Source organism: Aythya ferina (genome assembly GCF_964211825.1).
Source record: "Aythya ferina genome assembly, chromosome: 28".
Taxonomy (NCBI): Eukaryota; Metazoa; Chordata; class Aves; order Anseriformes; family Anatidae; genus Aythya; species Aythya ferina.
Window position 1 is genome coordinate 1,212,913 of NC_140325.1, and position 20,755 is coordinate 1,233,667.

Sequence of the window (20,755 nt, forward strand, 5' to 3'; positions counted from 1 at the left end):
GCCCAGCTGCAGCCGCGGTGCTCTGCCCTGCAGGGCCAGGCACCAGCATGAGGGCCTCGGGGGCATTTATTTGTTTTCATCTCCCTCAGATTCTAAGACTGGCGCATGTGATCCAGCTTTGATGGCACAAACACTATGCACTGTGGGCTGGCAAGCTCCTTGTCTTGGCATTTTATTTCCCAAGGGCTTAGGGAAGGACTTGTACTTGGAACAGGACTTGTATCCCTGTACTCAGCTCTGGTGAGGCCGCACCTTGAGTACTGTGTTCAGTTTTGGGCCCCTCGCTACAAGAAGGACATCGAGGTGCTCGAGCGAGTCCAGAGAAGGGCGACGAAGCTGGTGAGGGGTCTGGAGAACAAGTCCTACGAGGAGCAGCTGAGGGAGCTGGGCTTGTTCAGCCTGGAGAAGAGGAGGCTCAGGGGTGACCTTATCGCTCTCTAGAGGTACCTCAAGGGAGGCTGTAGCGAGGTGGGGGTTGGTCTGTTCTCCCACATGCCTGGTGACAGGACGAGGGGGAATGGGCTTAAGTTGTGCCAGGGGAGGTTTAGGTTGGATGTTAGAAAAAACTTCTTTACCGAAAGGGTTGTTAGACATTGGAATGGGCTGCCCAGGGAAGTGGTGGAGTCACCATCCTTAGAGGTCTTTAAAAGACGTTTAGATGTTGAACTTAGTGATATGGTTTAGTGGAGGACTTGTTAGTGTTAGGTCAAAGGTTGGACTGGGTGATCTCGAGGTCTCTTCCAACCTAGACAATTCTGTGTGATTCTGTGTAAAGACCAGACCTGTCTGTGAAGAGCAAAAGCATTGGTACACGCAGCAGGAAGGACTGAGTGACACAGGTGACCCTGCAGGGGCTGGATCAAGAGCAACCCGAGGGACCTAAGGCTTTCCTGGGGCATTTTAGGGCTGCCCGATCCCAGCCAGGACTTCCAGCTGCAGGAGCTGGTGGCATTTCCAAGCCAGCTGTGCTGCTGGGAGCAGGACACATGCTGGGGCAGGCAGCTTGGCTACTCCCGATCTCTGCTGGGATGCTTCAAGGCCACCGGCACCCAAACGTGACTGTCTGCAGCGAGCCCAAGGGGCCCCCACCCTCTCCAGGGGCCTGCTTCTCCCATTTGTTTGGAGATAAATGGGATAAGAGGCCGCTTCCTCTCCGGAAAGGCACCGCTCCAGGGCTCAGGGCAGGGCGGGAGGGGCAGCTGGGGGAGCTCAGCTGGGGGGGGGTGTCCCTGGGGCACCGGCACTCGAGAGACTTGAAGCCCCGCTGGAGCTTTTACCCCACGGGGCTGAATCTGGGCCCAAAATTCCCGTGGCATTTGTACTTCATGGTTGCCGGCTGCAGGCAGGGCTGCTCTGGGACCAGCCGTTCTCCCAGTGCTGCCCAGCATCGTCACTGTGCTCTGCAGCCCCTGGGGATGTGCAGGGACGTGGTGCCGTGCAGGCTGCTCCCTGTCCGGCTTCTCGCCCCGGCGCTGTCCTGCTCTTGCACCCGAGGGAGAAGCACCGTGGGACTCGGGTGGGTGGGAGCCAGGCTGCTGGTAACGCTGCTCTTACCCTGCAGGCAAGTGCACAACCTAAGGGGCTTGTCTCCCAGCTGATCATCGCTAATCAGCCCTTAATTAGGGTTATAAAAGATGTGAGTTACCGCCCACGCAGCTGATGTGCCGAAACCCAGCAACAGCCACTTGGTGCCAGGGGAGCCTGCAGACAGCGGGGCTGTGCCTCTGGGGGCTTTGCATGGGGCCGGTCCCTGACTGCTCGGATGAAGCCGGGAGCTGGCGGCTGGGGATTTCTCCCCCTGTGCTTAAGGGCACACTGAGAAGGCTGCCCGGGTGCTCCCAGCCAGCTCTCAGCAGCTGAGGGAGGTAGTGAGCTAAGGATAAAGGCACCCAGAGCACTACAGAACCATGCGGCAGCTCTGGAGCCTGTGGGTCTGGCATGCGGGTAAGCGTTTGGCCCTAAATACCCCCCAAAACCAAATAAAAGCCTGGAGGGAGGCTGCACTGGGGTTGTTCTCCCTGCAGGCCACGGCTGGTGGCCAGGGGACCGGTGTCTGCACCCCACACACCAAGCTGTGCGAGGTGTCCTTGGGGTCTGGTGTCTGGGGAGGTGGGAGAGCCGAGGAAGGCTGCTGCTGCCCAAAAGGACGCTGCAGGACCCCCGCAGGGCTGTCGGGGCAGAGCTGTCTCCACGGCCCTGATGCTCACAGCTGCTCTGGGAAAAACTTGGGTGTGCCTTGAGCAGAGCGGGTGGCCCAGGACTGCATCCCCAGCTCTGAGGATGGAGCTCTCCATGGGAAGCCCCCTTCCCACCAGCTTTATTGAGCAGCGTAACACGGACAGAGACACACGTCTCAGGGGCGTGCAGGTGTCCCCCCGGCTGGGATGGGCAGGAAAAAAGCGCTGATGGTGTCGGAGAGCCAGGCCGGGCAGTAGCTGAGCGGCAGGAAGGCGAGCTGGGCGTCCCAGCCGGCCGTGTAGCGGCTGCGGGGGCAGCGGGCGAGCAGCGCGTGCTCCATGCAGCCGGTGACGATGCACAGGTGGGAGCTGCTCAAGCGGTGCAGCAGGGCCATGTACCGGGCATCTGGGGGGGACAAATGGGGGTCAGCAGCACAGCCCCGGGGGTGTGAGGGCTGGGGAGAGGGGGTACTCACAGGTCTCCAGGTAGTGGGGGCCGTAGGCTGCCTGGATCTCTGCTGGGAGCCTCTCCCAGAGGTGCTGCAAGGCCTTCACCAGCCCCCCGGGGTCGGTCATCCCCGTCTGGAAGCCACCGGGTTCGATGATGGAGATCTGCACCCCAAAGGGGCGCATCTCACGCCTGGCCGGGGAGGGGGCCATCAGCACCCCAGGGACCAGGCATTGCGAGGCAATGGGGACCCCACTGACACCTCTCTGTTCCCCAGGTGGCAGCTGGGGAGCCCTCGCCTCTCCCTGTGGTTCCTCAAAACCCTTCTCTGCTTGCACAACCGCTGGCTTCAGCCTTGCCCAAGTTTCCCAACCCACAGGGACATCTTTCACAAACCCTCCCCGTGGCTCAATGCTCATCTCAGCTGCGGGGATGGGAGGCAGCTGGGCACAACTCAAAGCCCCACATGGGGAAAGCAGGGCACAGCTGCCCAGCACATGGGAGCCCCTAGTGGGATGAGGCTGGCCTCCCCCATACCTGAGGCTGTCGGAGAAGGCCTCCACGCCGTACTTGGAGGGGCAGTACCCCCCGCCGAAGAAGGCGATCCGGCCCATCACGCTCGCCACGTTGACCACCCGGCCCCGGGCTCTGCGCACCAGGGGCAGGAAGCTCAGCGTCACCTCAATGAGGCCGACCAGGTTGACGTCCAGCACCTTGACAAAGTCGTCCTTGCTCAGCCACTCATTGGGGGCAGAGGGGATAGCGATCCCGGCGTTGTTCACCAGCCCCCAGAGCCCTGGGGAGGGGATGGGGTGACACAGGCTCTCTGCCCCCTTGCCGTGCTCCCAGCCCCAGCCGTGTCCCCCCGTCCTACCTCGGTCACCCACGCGCTCCCGCACCCAGGTGGTGGCGGCGGCGATGCTGGCGCTGGAGGTGACGTCCAGGAGGACGGTCTGCAAGCGCTGCGAGGTGGCCGCCCGCAGCCTGGCGGCCCCCAGCTCCGTCAGGCAGCCCGCCAGCACCCGCAGCCCCCGCGCATCCAGCTGCCGTGCCAGCAGGCTGCCGAAGCCCGAGTCGCAGCCCGTGATCAGCACAAACTTCTCCGAGAGGCCGGGCACCGTCTGACGCTCCCGGTGCCAGCGCCGCAGCCACAACAGCCCCGCCAGCACCGCCGCCAGCCACAGCCACATCCTTGCTGGAGCTCGGCTCTGGGGGAAGGAAGAGGCAGTGTCCCGTGTGCTGCCCTGGGGTGAAGGCTGGGTCCTGGGGAGCGGTCAGGGACTGGTGGCGTCTGGGTTGGAGCAGCTGCTGCTGCGCCTCGGGAGCTGTTAGTTTCAGCCATCGGACGGCTCTCCTGAGTACGAAGCCTTAGGGGCTTTTCCCTGGTGCTGGGTGGTCTTTGGATTTCAGGTGTGAGGCCCTGCACTTCCCGGCTGGCTGCTGCCCGTGGGAGCCTGTTGCAGCCAGTGCTCCTCGGGTGGGCACACTCGCAGCAGGTACGGGTTCAAGGCTCTCTGTCCTACCTGGCCCCCGCATCTCCCTCGGACCCCAACCACCCGTTCTGCTCAGCACTCGGTGGCTGTTTCCTTCTGGCCCTCTTACACACGAGCTTTTGTCCTCAGTGTGACTAAGAAGCACCAAGGACATGTTTTTGGTGGAGCCTTGCTGTCCTCCCCCTGATCGTGACGCCGCTCTGCCACTGTCCCTGCAGCAGCACGATGGGCTGGGGACCTTCAGAGCAGAGCCCACCTCACCTCCCCCTCAGAGCAAGCTCCTGCCATAGCAGTGTTTGGATGCCCTTGAGCCAGCTGTGTCTGACCCTTCCTGAACCTCCCTCCAGATGTGCCTGACCCAGCCAGAGGAGCTGCCCCTTGTGAACGCTGCGGCCCCAACCCCGGGGTTACCTGGGCAGGTCCTGTGCTGCTCTGGTCCCACTCAGTGAAGGTCTGTCGCAGCCCATCCTGGTGTGGGGGCTGTATAAATAGAGGCTGGTGTGCACCAGCCCCAGCCCAGGTATTGAGCAGCAGCTGGGGGAAGAGCCAGAAACCCGAATTGCAGAAGAGGCTGGATTGCACCAGCTCCCGTGATAAAACTCCATTTCTTAATTGCAATTCACTGCTTCATCTTGCACAGATCCACGTGCTGGGAGCTCTGCTTTGGCCTCCGGTAGCTGCCTGTGCTGGCAGAGCTAGCTTGGACCCTTCTGGACACAGTGCTGGGCTGAGTTTGCCCAGCTCAGAAGCCTTGGGGCGGCTGCTTTGTCCCCTTTACTCGGGGCAAGCAGCGAAGGGGCTGGGGTGAGCTCAGAGCAGCAAAGCGGGGCTGGGGGCTCCCCTGGCTGCCCGCTGCAGTGCTCAGTCCCTTTCCCAGCCCCTCTGCCCGTGGAGCACGGAGCTGGCTGCTGCATCTCGTGGCACCTGGGTGTCCCCAGCACCAGGGCACAGTGAAGTGAGCAGGGGCTGGTGCAGGCGGAGAGGCTCACACAGCTGTGCCAACACCTCTGTCCTGTCTCTCCTGGTGCAGGCAGGGGCATGGCCTCGGTGCGCTGTCTGAGGGAGGGGACACAGCTAAAAAGAAAAGCCCTGCCGTGAAGGGAAGAGAATATTGTCTTTATTCAGCAGCAAACCTGTTTGCTAGCAGGTGACAGCGAGTTGCAGGATGTAGGCCGAGCTAGGAATTTAGGAACTTCTCCGCACGGCTTCAGCTGCGGGGCGATGCCAGATCTCAGCCCCTGGCTGCTGCTGTCTGCAGCGACCTCAGGCTTTCTGGTCAGGTTTGGGGTAGGACCAGGTCAGGATCACGTCGGCGAGGGAGGAGGGCAGGTAGCTGAGGGGGATGTAGAGCAGCTTGGCGTCCCAGCCGGCCGAGTAGCGGGCGCGCGGGTAGCGGCTGGTCAGCGCGTGCTCCATGCAGTCCGTGACCAGCGAGAGGTTGGAGTTGCACCTCTTGTGCATCTTCTTGGCTCCTGCCAGAACTGCAGAGGCAGAAGGGGCCGGGCGGGTGCTGAGCCTCGTGCCAAAGGCAACTGAATGGCTCCACTGGCTCTCAGGGCGGCTGGACACCCTGCTGCCCCGGGGTGGGCTTTGGCTTCGGGGAGGGAGGACCGTGGCTTTAGCTTCGAGGTGGTGTACTTACAGTCCTTCAAGTAATTCTCCCCGTAGCCTGCTTTCGTTTCATCCGAGACCTTCTCCCAGGTGCTAAGAAAACACTTCTCTAGGTTCTCAGCGCTGTTGATTGCTGTCTTGAAGTAGCCTGGCTCGATGATGCTGACCTTCACCCCGAAGTGGCACATCTCAAGCCTGGAAGGGTCCGAGCCCCGTGGGACCAGATTCCGGCAGCCAGCACGGGGCCGCGCAGGATGCACGGCAGCCTCGTGACAGGGGACTGTGGGGGGATCCTGAACACGCCAGCACACCCCATGCCAGCCCCAGCACGCGTCCAAGGCGGTTCGTGAGCAAATGTTTGCAGAGCCTGGATGGGATGGGGTCAGCACAGACCTCGGGGACGTTCCCCCGGGATCTGGAGCAGGGGCAAGGTCCAAGCAGGAGGTTCCCTGCCCAGGCAGGTGGTGTCAGCCTGCAGCCAGCAGCCTCCCCTGCAGCCAAGCAGATCCAGTATCCGGGGGAACGAAATCAAAGCCCTGCCACATCCTTCACCATCCCCTCCCTTGGGCTGCCTCCGCATGTTCTGGGCTGAACCAGAGCGGAGGCTGCCAGCAGTGGGCAGCACACCGTGTGGGTGGGCGCTGCGTCCCCAAAGGCCCTCCTCGTGCATCTGGTGGCAGCAGCTCCAACAAGCCCACATGTGCTTGCTAGGGGTGGCAGAGGAAGGGGTCTGCGCAGATGAAGGCTCTGTCAGAGAAGCGAAGCAGCCTGAAGAACCAGCAGCAGGCTCTGCACGTGGACTTACCGGAGGCTGTCGGAGAAGGCCTCCACGCCGTACTTGGAGGGGCAGTACCCCCCGCCGAAGAAGGCGATCCGGCCCATCACGCTCGCCACATTGACCACCCGGCCCCGGGCTCTGCGCACCAGGGGCAGGAAGCTCAGCGTCACCTCAATGAGGCCGACCAGGTTGACGTTCAGCACCTTGACAAAGTCGTCCTTGCTCAGCCACTCGTTGGGGGCAGTGGGGATAGCGATCCCGGCGTTGTTCACCAGCCCCCAGAGCCCTGGGGAGGGGATGGGGTGACACAGGCTCTCTGCCCCCTTGCTGTGCCCCCAGCCCCAGCTGTGTCCCCCCGTCCTACCTCGGTCACCCACGCGCTCCCGCACCCAGGCGGTGGCGGCGGCGATGCTGGCGCTGGAGGTGACGTCCAGGAGGACGGTCTGCAGGCGCTGCGAGGTGGCTGCCCGCAGCCTGGTGGCCCCCGGCTCCGTCAGGCAGCCCGCCAGCACCCGCAGCCCCCGCGCGTCCAGCTGCCGTGCCAGCAGGCTGCCGAAGCCCGAGTCGCAGCCCGTGATCAGCACGAACTTCTCCGAGAGGCCGGGCACCGTCTGACGCTCCCGGTGCCAGCGCCGCAGCCACAACAGCCCCGCCAGCACCGCCACCAGCCACAGCCACGGCCCCATCCCGGGCAGGAGTTCAGGGCTCAGCGAGCGGAGCGGAGACGCTCGGGGGGTGAGTGGGAGCAGGCACTGCTGCAGCCGCAAGCACTGGATCAGGCCCACACCGACCTTGGACCTGCCCAGCCCTGCAGGGCTCGGTAAATCAGTGCCGGTGGTGGGGCCGGATCAGGGGCACACGGCGCTGTGCCAGTGGCTGAGGCTGCAGCCGAGCCTGGGGAGGCACAGGCAGGGGACTCAGCCCCACGGTGCGTCCCTTTCCAGGCTGGGTCCTGGGCAGGAGTGTGGTGGTTGCCTGCCCCGTTCTGGTGTCGGCAGCTGGGGCGTGCTGGAGGCGTCTCGCTGCAGGCACTGCCCTGGGCCGCGTCTTACGGCAGCATTACGGAAGGAGCCTGAAGGAGCAGGCGCTGCGTTTCCTAACGCCGCTCACTTCTGCTTTTATCACGGGCATCTGGTGGCTCTGGGAACCAGAGCTGGAGAGCAGCAAGAAGCTGCGCTGAGCTTGTAGGCACACGCCTGCACAGACAGTGCCCACAAATCATTCCTGCACTCCCCGCGGCATCGCTGAGCCTCCCCCCTGCCCCCTTGCAAACCAGCCCAGGGGCAGCCTGTTGTTGGCACGGGGCTGCAGCACGTCCTGCTGCAGCTTTTGTCTTTGGTCCTTGGGGTTTTGGCTGGGTCTGCGCCCACACAGGCACCCCACGGACCTGTCCTCCCCCCTGCCTGATGCAGCCCCCTGGCTGCTCCCCCTGCACACAGAGGGCATCAGAGGGGAGCGGGGGACAGCCCCTGTGGAGCCTGGGGCCAGCGAGGGCTGAGCTGTGTTGCCCCAAGAGCGGGGCGAGCACAGCACTGGGGTCTTCTGGGGCCAGGAAGGAGCTTCAGTCCCTCCCAGTCCTCCCAGTCCCTGTGGTCGTTCCTCTGCCTGGCAGTGTTTGATGCCTCACCCCATCCCCAGGGATGCCCCTGTCCTCCCCTTCCCTCCTGGCGAACCAGGCTGCCCCTGTTCCTTGCTGCTTTGTGCAGCGCAAAACCCCCGAGAGCAAAGAGCAGTGGGCGGGGGCGAGGCAGCGACAGTGGCTACGCAACACACGAAGACACTCGGGGCAGTGTTGCTTTCTATGAAATGGGTGCAACCGTCAACAACCGACTGGAGCCAGCGGGGCCTGGGACACGCCTGATGCCGGGGGGGCCATGAGCAGCACCGTGCCGGGCACCGGCTGTGCCCTTAGCACACTACAAGGTGCTCCTGGTGGCGAGCAGGCGGTCAGCCCAGGCGCTGGGCAGGTAGGACAGGGGGATGTAGAAGAGTCTGGCATCCAGACCGCACCCGTAGCGAGTGCGCGGGTACTTGGCCGTCAGCGCGTGCTCCATGGCGTTGGTGACAAGGGAGAGCTTGGGGTTGGCTGTGGTGATGAAATGCTGAAAATTGCTGTTGTCTGCAGAGGGGAAGAGAGAAGCAGGAGCTGGCTGGGCGCCCCGTGCCACGCTGAGATTTAACCCAGTCAGGGCAGAGTGTTTTGTTTTCCTTCCCCTGCCGCAGGATCCCAGCCACAGCCCCCTGGAGCCCCTGGCACCCGCACTCACAGGCCTGGAAGTACTGCTGCCCGTACTCCTGCTTGACCTCGCTGGGCGCGCGGTCCCACGCCCGCACGATGCTCTGCTTCGCCTCGGCAGAGTCCAGGATGTTGGTCCCAAAGCAGCCAGGCTCAATGATGGACACCTTCACCCCGAAATCCAGGAGCTCGCGCCTGGAAGGCAGCAGTGAGCGCAGTGCAGCGGGGATTGGGGCTGGGAGAGGGACAGGGGGCTGGGACTGGGGGTACCTGAGGCTGTCGGAGAAGGCCTCCACGCCGTACTTGGAGGGGCAGTACCCCCCTCCCACCAGGGCAATGCGCCCCACCATGCTCGCCACATTGACCACCCGGCCCCGGGCTCTGCGCACCAGGGGCAGGAAGCTCAGCGTCACCTCGATGAGGCCGACCAGGTTGACGTTCAGCACCTTGACAAAGTCGTCCTTGCTCAGCCACTCGTTGGGGCCAACCGGGTGGAAGATCCCAGCATTGTTCACCAGCCCCCAGAGCCCTGGGGAGGGGATGGGGTGACACAGGCTCTCTGCCCCCTTGCTGTGCCCCCAGCCCCAGCCGTGTCCCCCCGTCCTACCTTGGTCACCCACGCGCTCCCGCACCCAGGCGGTGGCGGCGGCGATGCTGGCGCTGGAGGTGACGTCCAGGAGGACGGTCTGCAGGCGCTGCGAGGTGGCCGCCCGCAGCCTGGCGGCCCCCGGCTCCGTCAGGCAGCCCGCCAGCACCCGCAGCCCCCGCGCATCCAGCTGCCGTGCCAGCAGGCTGCCGAAGCCCGAGTCGCAGCCCGTGATCAGCACGAACTTCTCCGAGAGGCCGGGCACCGTCTGACGCTCCCGGTGCCAGTGCCGCAGCCACAACAGCCCCGCCAGCACCGCCACCAGCCACAACCACAGCCACGGCCCCATCCCGGGTAGGAGTTCAGGGCTCAGCGAGCGGAGCGGGGACGCTCGGGGGGCGAGCGGGGAAGGCGCTGCTGCAGCCGCAAGCACTGGATCAGGCCCACACCGACCTTGGACCCCCGGGACCGGGCAATGACCGCGGGCGGAGCCAGGGGCTGAGCTCCCCGGGGCGCCCCGAGCCCCCCCTGGCCCTCCCCGGCCGCCGGGGCTCGCTGCAGCCCCGTGCCCTGCCCGTGCCCCTCTGGGAGGTGCCGAGCCGAGCCGAGCCGAGCCGTGCAGGACTGGGGTGGGCTTGGCAGTGCCCAGCCGTGCTGTTCCGTGCCGTTCTGGGCCGTGTCAGGCTCTGCAGTGCCCGTTCCCGAACCGAGCCGAGCTGTGCCGTGCTGGACGGGACTGGGACGTGCCCGGCCGTGCCGTGCCGAGCCGGTCCGGGATATATCAGGTGCTCGAGCGGCCGTTCCCGAACCGAGCCGAGCCGAGCCGTGCTGGACGGGACTGGGACAGACCTTGCAGCGCCCGGCCGTGCCGTGCCGAGCCGAGCCGGTCCGGGCTATGTCGGGTGTTCACGCACCCGTTCCCGAACCGAGCCGAGCCGTATCAGGCGGCAGTGCCCGGTCTGTGCCGGGTGCCCTGCCCCCCCGAGCCCCCCCGAGCCCCCCCCGTGCCATCCCGTGCCATCCCCCCCGCTCCGTCCCGTCCCGTCCCGTTCCGTTCCGTGCCCCCCCCGCCCTGGCGGTGCCGCCCCCCAGCTCCCGGCGGCCCCCGGGCTCAGGCGGTGCCGCCGCTTCCCGCCCGCCGCCCGGCGCCATGGCGCGGTTCGAGCCGGCGGCGCTGCCCGAGCTGCTCCCGGTGTTTTACCGCCGCCTCTTCCCGCACGGCGCCTACGGCCGCTGGCTCGGTTACGGCGGCGGTGAGCGGCGGGGGGGGCGCGGGCAGGACGGGGCCGGCGGGGCTGGGCCCGGGGGGGGGCGGGGGGAACGGGGGGAACGGGGCGGGGGTCGCTCCGTGCCGGTCCCCCCTCCCCGCCAACCCCGTCCGTGCCCCCCCCCCCCCCCTTCCAGCGGCGAAGAACTGCTTCCAGCTGCGGGAGTTCTCCTTCACGCTGCGGGACGATGTCTACGTGCGCTTCCAGTCCTTCGGCAGCCCCCAGGAGCTGGAGCGGGAGCTGCAGAAGATGAACCCCTACAAGATCGACATCGGGGCCGTCTACTCCCACCGGGTGAGTCGCACAACCCCAAAACCCCCAAAGCAGGGTCATTGAGGGGGGGAGAAGCCCCCCAGCATCACCGGGTCCGACCGTCCCCTGCAGCCACCGTCACCCCCTAAACCATGTCCCCCAGCACCACATCCAACCTCCCCTTCGACACCCCAAACCCCGCTCCCACCGGGCTCCCCGACCGGCCGGGGGCTGCGGGAGGACGCCGGCCCCCCCTCTGTGCCCCCCGCCGGGGCTGAGCCGGTCGTGCCCCGCAGCCCAGCCAGCACAACACGGTGCACCTGGGGGCCTTCCAGCCCGTGGAGAAGGAGCTGGTCTTCGACATCGACATGACGGACTACGACGACGTCCGGACGTGCTGCAGGTTACCGGGGGCGCTGGCAGCGTGGCCCCGGCCCCAACAAGGTGGAATAGTTGGGGAGGGGCACGGCACGGCCGCAGCGCCCGCCTGACCTGCTGCGCTCTGCCCCCAGCTCGGCCGAGATCTGCTCCAAGTGCTGGACCCTGATGACCATCGCTGTTCGCGTCATTGACCGCGCGCTCGTGGGTGAGGGATCCCGGGAACCCCACAGCCCCTGCCGTGCATCGGGGACGCATCCAGACCCTGCTGCCCCTTGCAGCGATGCCCTGAAGAGGGGGCTGGGGGAGCTGCTGCGGGGCTGGAGCGGGAGCAGAGCTGGCACCCAGGGGGTTCTCCCGGCGGGGCTGTAGTGCCACCCGTGCCAGCACGCTCCCGCAGCCCGGCTGTTCCCCCCGCAGAGGACCTGGGCATGAAGCACCGCCTGTGGGTGTACTCGGGCCGGAGAGGCGTCCACTGCTGGGTGTGCGACGACGCGGTGCGGAAGTGGTCCCCGGCACTGCGCGCGGCTGCCGTGGAGTACCTGACGCTGGTGAAGGTGGGTGCGTGGGGACCGGGCAGCCCTGCCCGCCTCGCCCGCGCTGAGCACCGCTGTCCTCCCAGGGTGGAGCAGAGACCGTGAAGAAAGTGAACCTCTCGGAGCCCATCCACCCCTTCATCAGGTCGGTGGGGACGCGCCTGCCCGGCCCCGCAGCTGCCGGCCACGGGGCGCTGAGCCTCTCCCCGCTCCTCCTCTGCAGGCGGTCGGTGAACGTGGTGGAGAAATACTTCGAGGAGTACGCGCTGGTGGGCCAGGACATCCTGGGCAGCCCGGAGCGCTGGGACAAGGTGCTGGCCCTCGTCCCGGAGGATATCCTTCCCGCAGCGGCTCGGGGCCAGGGGAGGGTCCGCACAGGGGAGTGGGGCTGGCAGCAGCTGCGATCAGCCTTAACCGCCGGGCACAGCACCGCGAGCAGCTGCAGGGCGACTTCCCCAAGAAGCGAGACTCGGTGCAGCGCTGGGAGCTGCTGAAGGGCAGGATGGAGCGGACGCGGGTGAGCTCCCAAGGGGCTGTAATAGGGTGAGGGGTGGGTGCTGCAGCCCCTGTGGCTACCCCCTGACCCCCCCCCCCGTCCCTGCAGCGGGCAGCAAGCACCGGGAAGAGCGCACCATGCTACGCAGACTGGGAGATCATGCTGCAGTACTGCTTCCCGCGCCTTGATATCAACGTCAGCAAAGGCGTCGGGCACTTGCTGAAGAGCCCCTTCAGTGTCCACCCCAAAACAGGTCAGTCTGGCCGCCTGCAGGGCCGGGACGTGGGGCCGGCCACCTCCGGCAGCGACTCCCCTTTCTTGCAGGCCGCATCTCGGTGCCGCTGGATCTGCAGAGGCTGGACCAGTTCGACCCATTTGCCGTCCCCACCATCAGGTGGGCCAGCAGAGGGGGTCCCCGGGTGGGTCCTGGCTCTGCCAGCAGCCCCTGCCACGTCCCAATATCGCCCGCAGCTCCCTGTGCCACGAGCTGGACGCGGCCGGCGATGACGGGGAGCAGGAGGACGGCGGAGAGACGGAGCCAAAGCGGCGTGTGCGGGGTGAGGGGGGCCGCGGCCGGGACGTGGGGGGGTCCCCACCCCAGCGGCGGGCTCCTGCTCCTGCTCAGCCCCCTCTGCTCCTGCAGACTACAAGAGGACGAGCCTGGCGCCGTACGTGCGGGTCTTCGAGCAGTTCCTGGAGGAGATGGAGCGAGCCCGGAGGGGGGAGCGGCTCCAGCGAAGTGGTAAGCGCCGGGAGGAAAAACAGCCAGCCTGGGGACCTGGAGGGGCCCTGTGGCTCTGCTCTTTTTCTGTAAAACTCCTCGTTTCTCCCCTTCCCAGACCTGCAAGGTGATTTCTGACGCTGCTGGGGAGCGCGGTGGCAGCCCCCGTCCTTGCCGTGGGGCCAGCGAGGGACCTGCCTGCCGCCCGTGGGGGCCCGGTGCCGTGGGGCAGGGCCCTGACACCCCCCGGCCGATTTCCCCGGCTCCCTTCCGACCGCCGCAGTTTGTGCCTTTTGTATTTTTTGTACCTTTTTTTTTACCCTGTTTTCGCCTTTTGTATTTTTTGAACGTTTTCTACCCCGTTTTCGATTAAAAAAATTTTGGTCAGCCGCGTGCCTGCCTCCCTGGGCCGCCCTCCCACCATGGGGCTGGGGTGGGACCCCCGGGACCCCCCGGGACCCCCCCAGGGCCCCATTCCCGCTCCCCCCCCCGGACCGTCCGTGCCCCGGAACCTTTGTGCGCGGCCCCGGGGCCGGGCGGGGGTGGGGGCGCTGCCCCGTGTCCCGGAAGCGCTCGGCCCTTCCGGAAGTCGCGCCGCCAGCCGCTCGGTCTCTTTCCGCCGCCATCTTGGGCCCCGCTCCCCGCACGGTGAGCGCTGCCGCCGCCATCCGCCGCCATCCGCCCCCGCGGGGCACCGGGGCCCGAGGGGAGGGCGCGGGAGGGGCGATGGCGGCGGGGCCGAGGCCGCCGGGGGCACCCGGGAGGCGGTGGGGAGGGGGGCGACGGGACCGGGGGCGACCGGGAGGGGACCGGGGGGGACCGGCGGGGGCCGGGAGGGGCCTGGGGGGGGCGGCGGAGCGGAGCCGCCGGTACCGGGAGGCCTCCGGGGGCTGCCGGGGGGGCCGAGCGCCGGTGGTGCGGGCAGGGGGAGCTCCCGGCGGCCCCCCCCCGGGCGGGTCCCGGTGCCGCCGCGAGCCCGGTGCCGTTTTGCTTTCCCCGGTGGGCGCAGCGATGCCTGGAGAAGCCACAGAAACCGTCCCGGCCACGGAGCAGGAGCTGCCGCAGCCGCAGGCTGAGACAGGTGAGCGCGGCGGGGGGGGGCCGGGGACGAACCGGGATGAACGGGGGGGGGGCGGCAGCGCTGCGGGGCCGTGCTCGGGGCCGTGCCGGTGGCTGCGGGCGCTGCCTGAGCCCAGCCGGGGCCTCTCGGGGGGGGTTTTGGGGCCGGGACCGCGGTGAGTGCCGCGGCACCGGGTGTGGGTACGGGAGGCTCTCGTCGCCAGCCCCGTGTCGTGCCCCGGTACCCGGGGAGGTGTCGCGACAGCCCCGCTCGGTGCTTTCGGGGCCGATTCTCACATCGAGGTGGGGAAGACGCGAGGGGGCCGCTGACGGTGAGCGGGGCCCATCCCGGCAGCACGGCGCGGGGCCGTCTCGGGGATGTGCTGCGTGACACCGTGCCCCGGCCCCGGCAACCGAGGGGCAGAGGGGGCCCTGCCGCGGGTGGGGGGGATCTGGGGGCCGTGGGAGAAGCTGCGGGGCCCGGGGGTGCGGGCGGGGAGCCCCCGTCACCGCCTCCTGCCGCCGGGAGCAGGCTTGGGGGGCGGCAGCGGTGCCGGGGGGACACCGAGCTCCCCGTCTCCATCCCCGTTTCTCCCTCTCAGCCTCACGGAGCGCGGTGAGGCCGGGGGAAGGCGGCCACGAGCACGGCTCGGCTGGTGACACCGTCACCGGGGGCTGTCCCTGGGCAGTGACATGGGACAGGGGCAGCGGCCTCTGCCCCGCCACGGGGGGCTGGCGGTCACCGGGAGACCCCCGGGGGTCCGGCTGCCCTGCGGGGACCGCGCGTGGTGCCCCCGGGGGGGGACGGCAAAGGAGGGGGCCCCGCGCACGGAGGGGGCTGCTTGGAGCCTTCCCTGCGGGGGGGGCAGCGGGGGGGTGAGGATTGGGACCCCCGAGTGGCCCCGGGGTAACTGGGGAAGCGTTTGCACAGCCCCAGCGCGGCTCCTTCCTCCTGGACGCGGTGAGAGGCACCCCTGGGGGGGTGCGGGGGGGGGAAATTTGGGGCTGTGTGAGCCGGGCTGGGACACCAAGTGCCAAATCCTCCTCCTGCTGGGGGCCCGGCCCCCCCCGCGGGGCTGGTTCTGCTCCCCTGACCGGTGCTGCTGGTCCCACCGGGCCCGCCCAGCGCCGCCCGGCCCTGCCCTGCCTGCGGGGCGCGGGGCGGGGGCTGTCTGCGAGCTGGGGGGGCCCTGCCCCCATTCCCCGTCCTCACCCCTCAGCTCCCGGTGCCCGGGGCCGCCCCGTGTGAGCCCCGCACGGTGCCGGGGCGTCCCCCAACCCCCCGAAGCAGCCCCACGCACTCCGACATTCCTGGGCTGCCCCTGACCCCGCAGCTCCCCGAAGGCCGGGGCTGGGTTTTGGCCGCCCCCCCCCCCCCCCCCGGTGAGGCCGGGGGCTGGCGGGGGGGCCCTGTCCCCGTCCCTGCCCCGCGGGGTCCCCCCGGGCCCGCGGGGCCGCCCCGCTCTGACAGCAGCGCTCTGTTTCTCTCCCTCAGCTCTTCTCCTCGCTCCTCTGCCCTCAGCCCCCGGCCCCGCTGCCCAGGCTGCCCCCGGGGAGCCGGCCCCGGCCCCCCTGTCCCCCCCCGTGGTCCCCGCCGCGGCATTTCCCGTCTCCTCCGTGCCCCCCCAGCTCCCCGCCCCAGCCTTGCCCCTTCCCCTTAATTCCCCCCCTCCGGCCCCGGGCTCCCCAGGCCCTGCCGCCGCTGTCCCGCTCGGCCCCGTGGCCCCGGGACTCCCCCCCCCGGTGTCCCCCCCCACTGTGGGGCCGTCCCCACCGAGCCCCGTCCGTCCTCCAGCAGCTCTCAGCCCCCCCGCTGCCCCCCCCAGCCCTGTAGGAGCCTCCATGGCCTCAGCCCCTCGCCCCTCTCCTGCCCCCGCCCCTCCCCTCAGCCCTGGGGCAGCCCCAGCTGCTCTTGCCCCCACCCCCCCCTGTCCCGTGGGGGCCCCCTCGCTCTGTACCCAGAGCCCGGGCGCTCCCCCCGTCTGCCCCTTCCCGGCCCCAGCGGTGCCGCTGCCTCCTGCCGCCCCCCAGCCTCCCCTGGCCACCCCCCCGTGCCCCCCCATCTTCCTGGCAGCCCCCATGGCGCTGGTCCCACTGCTACCACCTGGGGGGGCCCCCGGGAGCCCCTCTGCGGCCCCCCAGGGCCCACTGCCCGCAGCCCCCGTCCCTCTGCTGCCCCCGGCAGCTCCGGGGGCCGGCGCCCAGCCTGGGGGCCCTGCCCTGGCAGCCCCCGCAGCCCCGGCACCTCCCGGGAGCCCCGACCCCGGTGCCGCCGCCCAGCCCCAAACCCCCCCAGCCGCTGCCGTGCCCCCCCCAGCACTGCCGGCGGCTCCGGGGGTCGCTGTGCCCGCTGCTCCTGCCGGCTTCCCACCGGCCGTGCCCGTGTCAGCAGCACCAGCCACCCCTCCTGCAGCCCCCCCTGCTTCTCTCAGCCCTCTCGGTGCCCCCCCGGCCCCTGCTGCCCCCCCAGCCCCTGCGAGCCCACTCCCTGCCCCCCCAGCCCCTGCCGCCCCCAAATCTCCTCTCTCGAGCCCCCCTACTGCCGCACCACCTCCTGTGGCCCCCCCTGCTCCTCTGAGCCCTCTCAATGCCCCCCCAGCCCCTGCAGCCCCCCCGGCTCCTGCGAGCCCGCTCCCTGCCCCCCCAGCCCCTGCTGCCCCCAAATCTCCCTCGAGCCCCCCTCCTGCCACACCACCTCCTGCTGCCCCCCCAGCCCCTGCTGCCCCCAAATCTCCTCCCTCAAGCCCCCCTACTGCGGCCCCCCCAGCTCCGGCCGCCCCCCCTGCAGCCAAAGTGGCTCCCGAGGGCCCAGCCGATGCCCCCCCTGCCACCCCCCCTCCTGTCACACCACCAGGGGCTGCTCCAGCCGCCCCCCCTGCAGCCAAAAAGCCCCCAAAGGGCCCCGCTGCCGCCCCCCCTGCCCCAGCTCCTGCAGCATCCCCGGCTGCAGCTGCCCCCCCTGCGGCCGAATCAGCTCCCAAGAGCCCGCTCCCTGCCCCTGCCCCCCCGGCAGCCAAAACTCCCCCCAAGAGCGCTGCTCCTGCCCCCCCTGCCCCAGCTCCGGCTGCCCCCCCTGCAGCCAAAAAGCCCCCCAAGAGCCCGGCTGCTGCCCCAGCTGCCCCCAGTGCCCCAGCTCCTGCAGCTGCCCCAGCTCCGGCCGCCCCCCCTGCGGGCAAGAAGCCCCCCAAGAGCCCGGCCGCTGCCCCCGCTGCTCCCTCTGCCCCTGCTGCCCCAGCTCCTGCAGCCAAAGCGCCTCCCAAGAGCCCCACGGCCCCCCCTGCCCCCCCGGCAGCCAAAGCAGCTCCCGGCACTCAGCCTCCTGCTTCTGCTGCCCCCCCAAAGCCTCCGGCCGATCGCGCCGCCCCCGCGCCCCCAAAACCAGAAGCCAACCCCCCCGCTGCCGCACCGGGGGGCAACCTGGCCCCCCCCGCCTCCCCTGTGCCGACTGCTGCCCCCGGCAAGAAGCAGCCCCCCCCGGCTAAGGCCAGCAAGCCGGCCCCGCGCCCCCCCCCGGCCAAAACTCCCGCGAAAGCCACCGTGGAGGACGACGACGACGACGACCTGCCCCCCCTGCTCCCCCCCGAGGCGCCCGCTGCCGAGCCGCCGCTGCAGCCCGTCCTGGTGGACCTCTCCCCCCGAGCCCCCGCGGCCCCCGCTGCGGCCCCCCCGGCTCCCGCAGCCAAGCCGCCCGTGCTGAGGAACGACAAGGGTATCAGCCGGCCCCGGTTGTGTGTGCATGGAGTGTCACTGGCTGCCCACCAGATACTAACCCCCTCCCCTCACCCCCCCCCGCGGGACCCCCGTGGCACGGCGGAGGCAGGATTGAGCCCAAGGCTGCCCGCGGGGCGCTGCCGGCCCAGTGCGGCGGCACTAACGGCGTGTTGTGGGGCACGGAGCACGGTGTGGCCTGCGTGCGGGCGTGGCGGCTGCTGCCTGAGCTGGCTTCACGCTCAAACCCCGCGGGGAGCCGCGTGCTTGTGTCTGCTGTGTGCTGAGGGGGGCCCCGGACCGCTGGCGGCCCCCAGGTGTCCCCCCCGCAGCCTGCGCAGGCCTTTGCTGCGGGCTCGGTGCGGCCCGGGATGCAGAGACCCCTCCCCGAGAAGGAAACAGGATGGAATTGAGGTAACAGCTGCATGAGAGCGTGGTGCTCAGCCTGCCCCGTGGGCTGGAGGTGCCCGGTTCTGCTCTGGGCGCTGCCACGTTGCAGATCAAAAAAATCCATGCCGTGGTGTGCGAGGGGATCGCGCGCTGCGGGAGCTGACGGCCCCCGGGGCTTCCCGGGCATTCAGCCCCGAGCACGTGGTGAGCTGGGGCTCGTTTGCTCGCCGCGTCGTCAGCTCCCACAGAGCCAGGAGCCCCGAGGGGTGCTGCTGCCGGGTGCTCGTCCTTGAACCCGGGGCCTCGGTGTTGCAGTGAGCCCCCAGGCACCGGGGAGCCCCACGGGGCACGGCCCTGGCGCGGGTTTTTTGGCCGCTCTCGGGGAGTTTCCATGCAGTGAGTGCCGGGAGGAGGCAGCTCGTGCCCGGTGCTGTCCTGCTGCGTTTGCAGGGAGGGCGCCTCCCGCCAGGTATTGCTCAACCCCGCTGGATGAAATGCAGCTGGGGTGGAACTTGTGGCTGTGCCAGCACCTCACGGCACCAGCGGCGCTGCTCACGCCGAGGCAGCGCGGCTCCGTGTGTCCCCAGGCCCTCCTGCTGCCCCGTGCAGGGTTCTGAGCGGGGAAGCTGACACATTTCTTTCGGTAGGGTCCGGAACAGAGTCTGACAGCGATGAATCCGTCCCAGAGCTCGAAGAGCAAGACTCCACACAGGCCACGACACAGCAGGCGCAGGTAGGGAGGAGGAGGGACACGTGCCCGGCCGGGGCAGAGCCCCCAGCACCGCCGCAGGGTTGTCACCGCTCCCTCTCGTTTGCTCTCCTCGCAGCTTGCAGCAGCGGCTGAAATAGATGAAGAACCCGTCAGCAAAGCAAAACAGAGCCGGAGTGAAAAGAAAGCACGGAAGGTGAGGTGGGAGGCGGACGGGCCAGAGCTGTCTGCAGCAAACAGCCCGGGCTCGGCTCAGGGTCGGGCTTGGCTCAGGTCCCTGGGTGTTTGGGTGCTCACCTCACAAACCTGCTGCGGACAGCAGCCCCTCTCCTCCTGCCCTGGCACCACAGCAGGAGATTTTTGCATGATTTTCCGCCCTCGTTATGCCCCGAGGCTGGGGAATGCCCCTGGTCACAGCCACAGTCCTTGCAGCTGGAGTGGCTCCGGGTCGTGGCGTGGACCTGTGCTGGACATTGGGGGCGAGTGCTCCCCCCCCCCCCAGGCTCCCAGCGCCGCGTCAGTTGAAAATAACGCCCGTGGGCAGCTCCAAAACGCACGCTGCCCTGTGCATGAGGGCTGCGGTTGCTGGACGGGGCCCCTGGGCAGCAGATGAGCGGGGCTGAGCTGCCTCAGGAGCTCCTCGCCTCATTCCCTTCCTCGCTTGTTTTCCAGGCAATGTCTAAGCTGGGCCTTCGCCAGGTCACAGGAGTCACCAGGGTCACCATCCGGAAATCCAAGAACATCCTCTTCGTCATCACAAAGCCAGACGTGTACAAGAGCCCAGCCTCAGACACCTACATAGTCTTCGGCGAAGCGAAGGTGAGCTGGCCGCGTGGCCGGCTGCTGAGCTGCGAGGGCTGGCTCGCCCCCGCCGCGCAGGGCTGGCCTCACTCACGCTCCTTCCCTCCTGCAGATCGAAGACCTGTCCCAGCAGGCCCAGCTGGCAGCCGCCGAGAAGTTCAAAGTGCAGGGAGAAGCTGTCTCAAACATCCAGGAGAACACACAGACCCCCACTGTGCAGGAGGAGAGCGAGGAAGAAGAGGTGAGCCCTCCCTGTGTAGCATTGTGGGGCCGGGCGCCAGCCCAGAGGTGCCCCGGGGAGCTCCGGAGGCAGGGGTTGGATTTGCAGGCTCGTGGTGTTACCTGCCAGTCCCGCCTGAGCCTCCTCCCCAGCTGCCCCCAGAGGTGGTGTTAAGACACGAGGTTTTCTTTCCTTTCCCTTGCCTTGGGGACAAAAGGAGGTGCGGGGGCTTACCCCGGAGGGTCTGGTCCCAGTCCCTGCCAGAGGAGTGTCTGCAGGGCTGGGGCTTGCCCCAAAGCTTCCTGGGGCCTGAGCAGGAGTGACCCCGATCCACGCGATCCCATTTTCCTCTGCCGGGCACGGAGCAAACTGCGTTCAGCTCAGTCAGCCCCGGGCTCTGTCTCCTCAGGTTGACGAAACCGGTGTGGAGGTGAAAGACATTGAGCTGGTCATGTCTCAGGCGAACGTGTCCCGAGCGAAGGCAGTCCGTGCCCTGAAGAACAACAGTAACGATATTGTAAATGCTATAATGGTGAGTGTCGGCGGCCCGGAAATCTGGGGGGCTGGGGAGGGAGCGGGGTTGGAAGTGGGATTCCCTGGGTGGGAGACGCATGTGTACCGCCACGGCACGGCGTTCCTGCGGGGACAAGCAGAGCGAGAGCTTGGGGTTGTGCGGGGCAGGGCAGGGGGCGTGGGGGGGCTGGGACCTGGCTCCTGACTCCTCTTTCTCTCCGCAGGAGTTGACGATGTAGCCATCAGCAGGGAGGAGCCTTTTTTGGTGTTTCAGAGAAAAGTAAAATGCAACTAAATTTAAAATTTGTACTATTTCTATCCATTAATAAAAGTTGTGGCTTATTGTTGGTGAAACCCTTTCCCCCCCTCGCTTTT

The 20,755-nt window shown here is 68.3% G+C and overlaps 5 protein-coding genes across 8 annotated transcripts; 2 read left to right on the forward strand and 3 right to left on the reverse strand.

Annotated features, from left to right (window-relative positions):
• Window positions 1–528: 528 nt before the first annotated feature.
• Window positions 529–3,913, reverse strand: LOC311424587 (retinol dehydrogenase 16-like). 3 transcript variants are annotated; one of them, XM_084499882.1, is made up of 4 exons: window positions 3,500–3,913; window positions 3,163–3,421; window positions 2,654–2,817; window positions 2,291–2,583 (listed from the first exon to the last, which is right to left on the reverse strand). In XM_084499882.1, exons 1-4 carry the CDS (start codon window positions 3,813–3,815, stop codon window positions 2,354–2,356), a joined length of 969 nt encoding a protein of 322 aa, XP_084356008.1. In that variant the 5' UTR covers window positions 3,816–3,913; the 3' UTR covers window positions 2,291–2,353. The 3 variants fall into 3 exon arrangements, with proteins under 3 accessions (XP_084356009.1, XP_084356008.1, XP_084356007.1); XM_084499883.1 differs by lacking the exon at window positions 2,291–2,583 and adding an exon at window positions 529–786 and having other exon boundaries at window positions 3,163–3,913; XM_084499881.1 differs by having other exon boundaries at window positions 3,163–3,913.
• A 1,300-nt stretch (window positions 3,914–5,213) lies between these two features.
• LOC311424588 (retinol dehydrogenase 16-like) lies at window positions 5,214–7,773 on the reverse strand. The gene is made up of 4 exons (XM_084499884.1): window positions 6,872–7,773; window positions 6,535–6,793; window positions 5,761–5,924; window positions 5,214–5,599 (listed from the first exon to the last, which is right to left on the reverse strand). The coding sequence occupies exons 1-4, from the start codon at window positions 7,191–7,193 to the stop codon at window positions 5,382–5,384; spliced, it is 963 nt and encodes a 320-aa protein (XP_084356010.1). The 5' UTR covers window positions 7,194–7,773; the 3' UTR covers window positions 5,214–5,381.
• Window positions 7,774–8,280: 507 nt separating this feature from the next.
• On the reverse strand, window positions 8,281–9,815 carry LOC311424589 (17-beta-hydroxysteroid dehydrogenase type 6-like). The gene is made up of 4 exons (XM_084499885.1): window positions 9,351–9,815; window positions 9,014–9,272; window positions 8,775–8,938; window positions 8,281–8,626 (listed from the first exon to the last, which is right to left on the reverse strand). The coding sequence occupies exons 1-4, from the start codon at window positions 9,676–9,678 to the stop codon at window positions 8,424–8,426; spliced, it is 954 nt and encodes a 317-aa protein (XP_084356011.1). The 5' UTR covers window positions 9,679–9,815; the 3' UTR covers window positions 8,281–8,423.
• Window positions 9,816–10,453: 638 nt separating this feature from the next.
• On the forward strand, window positions 10,454–13,365 carry PRIM1 (DNA primase subunit 1). The gene is made up of 13 exons (XM_084499888.1): window positions 10,454–10,582; window positions 10,734–10,891; window positions 11,146–11,252; window positions 11,362–11,435; window positions 11,648–11,784; window positions 11,850–11,908; window positions 11,987–12,098; window positions 12,191–12,280; window positions 12,368–12,512; window positions 12,584–12,653; window positions 12,731–12,816; window positions 12,903–13,001; window positions 13,099–13,365. The coding sequence occupies exons 1-13, from the start codon at window positions 10,480–10,482 to the stop codon at window positions 13,116–13,118; spliced, it is 1,260 nt and encodes a 419-aa protein (XP_084356014.1). The 5' UTR covers window positions 10,454–10,479; the 3' UTR covers window positions 13,119–13,365.
• Window positions 13,366–13,524: 159 nt separating this feature from the next.
• On the forward strand, window positions 13,525–20,734 carry NACA (nascent polypeptide associated complex subunit alpha). 2 transcript variants are annotated; one of them, XM_084499886.1, is made up of 9 exons: window positions 13,569–13,628; window positions 13,990–14,061; window positions 15,535–17,748; window positions 18,785–18,870; window positions 18,965–19,042; window positions 19,519–19,665; window positions 19,760–19,888; window positions 20,277–20,399; window positions 20,605–20,734. In XM_084499886.1, the coding sequence occupies exons 2-9, from the start codon at window positions 13,992–13,994 to the stop codon at window positions 20,617–20,619; spliced, it is 2,862 nt and encodes a 953-aa protein (XP_084356012.1). In that variant the 5' UTR covers window positions 13,569–13,628; window positions 13,990–13,991; the 3' UTR covers window positions 20,620–20,734. The 2 variants fall into 2 exon arrangements, with proteins under 2 accessions (XP_084356013.1, XP_084356012.1); XM_084499887.1 differs by lacking the exon at window positions 15,535–17,748 and having other exon boundaries at window positions 13,525–13,628.
• Window positions 20,735–20,755: the final 21 nt, after the last annotated feature.

What these genes read in the sequence shown, in the direction of transcription:
- LOC311424587 (XM_084499881.1), bottom strand. Translation starts at nt 3,815, where the DNA reads ATGTGGCTGTGGCTGGCGGCGGTGCTGGCGGGGCTGTTGTGGCTGCGG. An exon ending in GCCTTCTCCGACAGCCTCAG is followed by an intron (nt 2,818 to 3,162) that starts GTATGGGGGAGG and finishes CTCCCCGGCCAG; the next exon opens with GCGTGAGATGCGCCCCTTTG. An exon ending in CCCCCACTACCTGGAGACCT is followed by an intron (nt 2,584 to 2,653) that starts GTGAGTACCCCC and finishes TGTCCCCCCCAG; the next exon opens with ATGCCCGGTACATGGCCCTG.
- LOC311424588 (XM_084499884.1), bottom strand. Translation starts at nt 7,193, where the DNA reads ATGGGGCCGTGGCTGTGGCTGGTGGCGGTGCTGGCGGGGCTGTTGTGG. An exon ending in GCCTTCTCCGACAGCCTCCG is followed by an intron (nt 5,925 to 6,534) that starts GTAAGTCCACGT and finishes GGACCCTTCCAG; the next exon opens with GCTTGAGATGTGCCACTTCG. An exon ending in GGAGAATTACTTGAAGGACT is followed by an intron (nt 5,600 to 5,760) that starts GTAAGTACACCA and finishes CTGCCTCTGCAG; the next exon opens with TTCTGGCAGGAGCCAAGAAG.
- LOC311424589 (XM_084499885.1), bottom strand. Translation starts at nt 9,678, where the DNA reads ATGGGGCCGTGGCTGTGGTTGTGGCTGGTGGCGGTGCTGGCGGGGCTG. An exon ending in GGAGCGCGTGGGTGACCAAG is followed by an intron (nt 9,273 to 9,350) that starts GTAGGACGGGGG and finishes TCCCCTCCCCAG; the next exon opens with GGCTCTGGGGGCTGGTGAAC. An exon ending in GCCTTCTCCGACAGCCTCAG is followed by an intron (nt 8,939 to 9,013) that starts GTACCCCCAGTC and finishes GCTGCCTTCCAG; the next exon opens with GCGCGAGCTCCTGGATTTCG.
- PRIM1 (XM_084499888.1), top strand. Translation starts at nt 10,480, where the DNA reads ATGGCGCGGTTCGAGCCGGCGGCGCTGCCCGAGCTGCTCCCGGTGTTT. An exon ending in AGTACCTGACGCTGGTGAAG is followed by an intron (nt 11,785 to 11,849) that starts GTGGGTGCGTGG and finishes CTGTCCTCCCAG; the next exon opens with GGTGGAGCAGAGACCGTGAA. An exon ending in TGGCCCTCGTCCCGGAGGAT is followed by an intron (nt 12,099 to 12,190) that starts ATCCTTCCCGCA and finishes CGCCGGGCACAG; the next exon opens with CACCGCGAGCAGCTGCAGGG.
- NACA (XM_084499886.1), top strand. Translation starts at nt 13,992, where the DNA reads ATGCCTGGAGAAGCCACAGAAACCGTCCCGGCCACGGAGCAGGAGCTG. An exon ending in CGTGCTGAGGAACGACAAGG is followed by an intron (nt 17,749 to 18,784) that starts GTATCAGCCGGC and finishes TTCTTTCGGTAG; the next exon opens with GGTCCGGAACAGAGTCTGAC. An exon ending in GTGAAAAGAAAGCACGGAAG is followed by an intron (nt 19,043 to 19,518) that starts GTGAGGTGGGAG and finishes CTTGTTTTCCAG; the next exon opens with GCAATGTCTAAGCTGGGCCT.